Below are 7014 nucleotides of genomic sequence, written 5' to 3' on the forward strand. Positions count from 1 at the left end.
CTCAAAAGTAACTCAAGGTATTATCATGAAACTTACATATTTATGCATGTTCTACCTAACAGTGATTCTCTTTGGAACTGTGAGGTCAAAGGTCAAAGGCCAGGTTTAGATAATACTATTTTACCATTTGATACTGAAATTATACTTTTTCTCAATACCTTGAAAATTACTCAATGCATAAACTTATAAAAGGGTCAAAAGTCAAGTAAAAATCATCAGTTCCCCCAAATACCTGCACTCTGACGTTTTAATCATTCATCCAATTTAACCTAATTCGAGGAAAGTGAACATTCAGCACATTTGTGGCAAACCTGTCATTTTAATATTTTGCCAATTGTGTGAAACTGTCATCACACATTGTCAAGACATTGCACTATAGACCTAATAAGAGAACCATGCATTATTGCGGAGGCATACACCAGTCGCCGTAGCGACATTTCTAGTTCTTCATATTTCCTGTTTTGTTCTATTCCTTTTAAATAATTTGTACGTTGTGTTCCAACATAGGGTAGGAAACAACAAAAGAACCAAGGTAGTATGTAAACCGATAAACGTGCCTCGTGTTCGGTGTTCGGTGCACAATGGGAAATACGGTCGGCCCCTCACTGGACCGATAGTATATACCAACCGTCATGCAATATTGAGAGGCCACCGAACAAGAGGCAAATTTATGGCACATAACAAATCACTCTACATCGGGAAATGATATGCTCGAAATCAATTACTATGCAGCTGTATATTCGTATGCTGCTATGCATAGGATTGTATCGTGGCGGTGGGTTGCCTTGGATACATCCATAAATAAATTGGCAGTCCCATCAATATAACAGGCTGACTACATTGGATCCATTCTATGCATGCATAGAAGCATCAACTGTAACTGCGGATATATGGATCCGAGAGACGCATACCAGAAAATCTTCGATTTGATTTAATTTGATTTGATTTGATTTGATTTGATTTGATTTATTCATTCTCTGTATGGCATCATTTACAATTATTTTTTTTAAGCAATATAATCAAACATAATTAAAACAAATATGATACTCGATCATTAGTTTCTACAATTTCAACAATTTTCATTACACACACATCTGTGACATAATTCCAGTACATGTGTTATGAATTACCGTGCATACAGAACGGTCGCCAATAATAAGCTATAAGCTTGACCCTTCGGCAACCGAATAAGAGAAGGGGGTCCAACATGATGCTCGTGGAAAAAGAGGGATAATAAAGAAGAGAGACAGAAAGATTAAGAAAGAGAGGAAGGTGATAGAAACCTCCCGATAACAGTTTTGCCAGATCAATTCACAATACAATACTCACAACAATATGATGAAAGCAAATGAAATACACAAAGTATTGACATTCTCATTATATATACATCTCTGTGTTTCACGAAAGACACACACAATATTATGTACTGGTATATTCTTTTACGGAGAGTATTTCGCTGCCATTTGTGACCGCCCAGCTCAAAACCATACAAAAAGTCGCAGATTAGGATCAAAATAATATCATTGGGGATGGCCAAGTGATATTTTTAAGCTTTTCTTATCTGTGGGAGTTAACTTCTCTACCGGCTTTCAAAATTTCGTGGCTTAAAGCAAAAAAAAAAAAAAAAAGAAAACGAGATAAAATCAGATTTTCTGGATAGCATTTTTTCCAACAAGATCTGCTTTCACTGAAAAATAAAACATGCCTTCACTGATACTTCTGCGTAGTTAGCCTGAGTAACCCTGAACCCTGATCTTTAACTGCTATGAAACTCTCTCTTATTTCAAACACTTTTTGAATGGGTTACAATGGTCCAATTTTAACAATGTATCTATATCATCTTAAAGTAATAGCTTACTCTTTTCAAAACTATGTAGAACAGTGGGAATCCATTTTGACCTATTTTTAAGGGGGATTGAGCTGGGCGGTGGCATTTGCTGTAATTATAATGACATATAAAATATTATGTATTGGTTTCCTCCTCTGGTTAACATGAAATTGACAATTATTCTATTTGGATTCGTTATCGTCATCTTTATTAAATTCATTTTATTAATGTTACTTTCATGATAAGTATTATTTCATGACAAGTGTTATTTCCGTTATTTTCAGTCATATTTTATATCAAAACGTTTTTTTTTTCTACAAAATTACACATAATTCTGTAGTCAGTAGTATACAAACTTCCTCATGAAACAGAATCCCTTATACGAAATTATTCACAATGTTCTATCTAAAAATGATAAACACACACACAACACACACGCACACGCACGCACGCACACACACACACACACACACACACACACATTCACCGCAATGTATAATGACTACTTTGTTGCAATCATCACACAAAATGGCTTGCTAGTAACTGATCAGTGGAAATCAGTGGGAATTCTGGGGGATGATTGTTCCAATTCTTGTGTGATTCATTTAAGAGTACATTATATATCTATTGTTGTGTGAAAATTATTTGCTTCAGAACGGTCTCATATTCAAGTAATGTGCAGTTTAATGCCCCGTCGCTGTACAGGCATGCTAGCCTGGAAACATTAAACTGCACATTACTTGAATATGAGACCATTCTGAAGCAAACAATTTTCACACAACAATAGAATGTACTCTTAAATGAATCCCACAAGGATTGGAACAATCATCCCCCAGCATTCCCACTGATCAGTTACTAGCCATCCCCTTTAACGCCAATGTCACCCTGTCACTCGTTTCACTTGTGGTTTAATCAAACTGAAATCATGGGTTTGCATATTGATCAGGAAATCCAGTGCATATAAGAGACCAATAGTATGCCGCGTTTTTAACACTAAATTAATTATTAATGAAATGGAGATTCAGCTTTTAACTTTTTGTGAAATGATTAGAAACCACCTATATGAAATACTAAAGAGTATATCACAATATTCTCAGAGGAATAAAAAGTTTCTATGATTAAAATCGGTTTAAGATGGCTGAAATATTAAAAAACAAAGAGGTCTTAATAAAAGGTGCATGGGTCCCACCTTAAATGCATTGTTTTACTTTGTTTTTTATATCTCAGCCAATTCAAAACTGATTTTCATCAATTAATAAACTTTTAATTCATTTTAGAATAGGTGTTCGTTAATGTTTTATATATAGTGGTTTCTAATCATCTCCCAAAAAGTTAAAACCTGAATCCCTATCTCAACCAAAACTACTACCTCTTTAATCCTTTGTTTCGCTGTGTAAACAGAGGTGTGCATGGCATCAAAAAATGGTGTCATTTTATCTTGTTCACTGTATACTCTGTTTCACATCATGATCGCTGTGACATTGTAGAAAATGTGAGACGAACATGAATCAGTGCATGAAACAAAAACCCGTTGAAATGAGCTGTATAGGAGCCAGCAACAAGCACATTGTGTTGAGTAATATTTTCATATGCCTGCAATGTATAGGGCATACACCATACCATGATATATATAGGTTACCCGCTTGTAATGCACTACAAAGATCTTTCAGCATTAAAGGTGCTGTTTACCATTGGGAGCAGTCATTTACAAAAATGTTCCAGTTATTTTTATTTGATGCATATAGGTGTAGGTCAGTTGTATAAAACATCTCGACCACATAAAAATTTTGCAATAAAGCCAAAAAAATATGACCAGATGCACTAGTATCCTCAATAAACCATAACTGTATATAGACAGTTTATTCTAGAAAACATTTCATCATAACTATTGTTTGATACATAACATTGATTATACTGATTAACATTTTTACATTGGTTTGTTTCGATCCCTATCTCACATTTTAGGACAAATTTGAAGCACTAAAGCTGAGTTTTTGTTTCATCTGCAAATGGTAAATAATGCCTTTAATGGCCCGCTGATGAGGTTTTGTTTGTTTCTTTTGTTTGTTTCATTTCCATCTGAGAAGATGGCTAGATAGCCCATATTCAGCTACGTTAAGCTGATCTTCCATGGGGTCCAGTTGGATGTGAGGTGGGACCACTTCACCGGGTTAAACACCCTGCTCTTTGCGATGAATAACAGAAGCGGAATCTTTCACGTGCATGAGTTGTGATACTCTCACACACGGGACCTCCATTTTTAGTGCTATCCGACGGACAGAGTGTTTTGCCTCTTTTATGTAAAAAGCGACTATTATACATCGTTGCTAGCATCGTTACTTTTCATTACGCCTGTCATCCGGAACACTTCGCGGTAGCTCGCTTCCAACGATCGCGAATTTTAAAAGCTTTTTTTGCTAATTGAGATAGCGATCAACCAAGAGGATGGCATTTTTCATAAGACATTTCCACTCGCACAGCGTTTTGTTTGTTTGTTTTTATCACAATTAATTGCGAATGATAATGAAAGGCAGAACGTGACTCTTTTGACGGTAGCATGGTCGTAAAGTGGTGAGTTTGACTTGACCGAGATGTGCAGACAACCTTACAATTTTTCGACATCGATGCCTTTAGTAAGTGCCCACCATATAATGAAACAACGTCGAACTCACCGTCATGATAGTAAACAGTTTCTTTAACAACGAAGGAACATCATTATGGTTATAATATTTCAGCTGCAAGAGCCTGGGAATACAAATGCACAAATTTGATATCATAATCATGTTTTCTATTATTGTCTATATTCCATTTGATATCATAAATTAATTTGTGCTGTCCTTTTATTGGAGGGCTTGCAGGCCCTGTGCTTGTATATGGGTGTACTTAGTATGCGTGTTGTGAGTGTCGTCTATGTGTGTGCGTGTGAGATGGGGGTGAGGGTGTATTTGGGGGTAAGGGAAGGTGCAGGTTAGGAATAGGAAAGTACAACGAGTGGGGTAAGAGAGGAAAGGAAAGTGGGCAAGGAGAAGAGGCTTTATACAGTGTTTACGGAGATGTTATTGATGATACATTATAAGAGAAAGGAGAGGTTCTTGTTTGTTTTCTGATATTGTTTGATTTTGTTTACTAAGATGCATTGTTTGGAAATGTATTTTTCATTCATTTTATCAATATTATAAACGCAATCATACAGCAGGGCTCGACACAATTTTTATTTTCTCTGTTGGTCCGTCGGGCCACTGAAATGTTTAAATTTGTAATTTTCGTAGTCCCATAATTGAAATGAACCAAAATGATCCATTCTTAAATCTAATTGTCCGATCGGGCCACCAAAAGATAATTACCATTTTCGAAATTTGGCGGCCCGACATCGCTGTCATGTCGAGTCACGCATATAACACTGCAAAAGTCCGGTGTTGAATATGAAACACCGAGCTGGTGTTAAATTTCCGGTGCTATTTATGGTGATGGATTAACATCTCCGGGTGTCATTTCAAAATATAAAATTGATAATGAATGACTGGGAAATAAAAGGGGGAATACATTATAGGGCCTACAGGACAGCAGGGAAAAATATCAATACATTGTACCGAAGGAGAAAAAAGTAAGTGTGTGTGGGTTTCATGTGTTTGGTGTAGAATGCATTTCGCCTGGAGGCGATTTTCCGTAACCCTAACGCATCGAAATAAGCCAGTTCGGAGTTCCACTTTGCGCATGAGCAGAAACAAGGTCATTCGGACCAACAGGCATGTTGGTTTTTAAATTTACTGGGATAAGCATCTGTCATGTAATGATTATTCATGTAATCCTTATAAATGCCGCTTGCCAGCACATCCACCTGACAGCAAAAGTGGTATTTGGCAATATCAATAGAAAGAGATTGTCAATACATCCAATGCAAAATAATGAAATGGATGCTTTCTCAAGTGTGAATTGACAGATCATTCTGCTCATCTGGTCTACGCAAGTTTATTCTTTGTTTGAACGGGATTGATGAATCCCATAAATTGTTACGTAAAGCTTATGCATTATGTCGCTCTGAAAACGAGTGAAGTGCCCCTAACCAACTGAGAAAAAAGAAAGGTCATTCGTACCAATGTGCCCATGAGCTAACTCCGAACTGGCTTATTGCCAATTGCGTCACTCTTGAGCAAAGACTATCAGTGTACTTTGAGACTCTGGCTCACTCAGAACTCTACACACACACACAAGAGTTCTGTGGGCTCACTACGTACATGGTGAAAACTTCCACGTTATTAGACGAGTTTTATAGGGAAAGCCCCAGCATGCCCAGACTAGTGTTTAGTTTCTTCAGATGGCCTCGAAATAAAAATTCAGAAAATATGCCCCAACGTTCGTCTGTCATATTTATAACGGGTGACGGAAGGAACAGCTTTATAACGTTCTAGCACGCCGCGTGCGTATTGTGTCTTTCTCCTATCTCGGGAATACACTACGATAAGTATGATACTGGAGAAAGCATGGAGTTATGCATAGCTTCCTGGTGTATTACAGCATCGTGTCAAACTCACCGTGTATGATCCCATTTATGAGAGTTGCCAATGTTAGCCACAAGCGAGAGCGGAGCGATGCCGTTGATCACGGCAACATAAATAACACCAAGAATGGCGATTGCAAGCACCAGGTAGGCACGTACGGACAGCTTTCGGACGTTCTTCATGCTTACTCGCCAGCAGGCAGACTGACTCTGCGCCTGGGGTCAAAACGAAAAAATACTTTTGCAATTAACCGATTATCATGCAAGTACGACGAGCATCCCATGAGTTTTTCTTATCGGTTGTATTAATGAAAAGCCCGCGGAAATGAGAATGCAGGATCGGGAAAAGCCGCCACTTCCCTAATGCTTTCGGTAGCTGAGGAATACGCCACAAAAGAGTTCGTTTTTTATCGTCTTCCTGGTAGGGCAACTGCTCCACTACACCGTGAGGGTATAGAGGCATACGTGGTTTGCACCTATCCCTGCCATAGCCAAGGTAAAATTTTTGTCTTATTGTTTAACTATAGGAACATCAATATTCGGCAGGAAAGAAGAAAGTGATTTAGCTGTATAGGGTTTCATGTTTTACAAAATCAGTAATTAATTTCAGTGACAAACACATACCCAAATTGGCAACCAGATTCTCAAATACTCGGCGTGCATGGGCTGCTCGTCACAGGTGTCATCT

The 7014-nt window shown here is 37.7% G+C and overlaps 1 protein-coding gene across 1 annotated transcript in view; it reads right to left on the reverse strand.

The window, feature by feature from the left end:
• LOC140233435 (alpha-2,8-sialyltransferase 8B-like) overlaps positions 1 to 6731 on the reverse strand; it is a 31402-nt gene extending 24671 nt beyond the window's left edge. Inside the window, exon 1 of the mRNA XM_072313546.1 lies at positions 6361 to 6731. Coding sequence (XP_072169647.1) covers positions 6361 to 6509 — 149 coding nt within the window. The 5' untranslated portion in view covers positions 6510 to 6731. The remainder of the gene's footprint in view (positions 1 to 6360) is intronic.
• Between the last annotated feature and the right edge of the window lie 283 nt (positions 6732 to 7014).

This window comes from Diadema setosum, chromosome 9, assembly GCF_964275005.1.
Source record: "Diadema setosum chromosome 9, eeDiaSeto1, whole genome shotgun sequence".
In the NCBI taxonomy this organism is placed as follows: domain Eukaryota; kingdom Metazoa; phylum Echinodermata; class Echinoidea; order Diadematoida; family Diadematidae; genus Diadema; species Diadema setosum.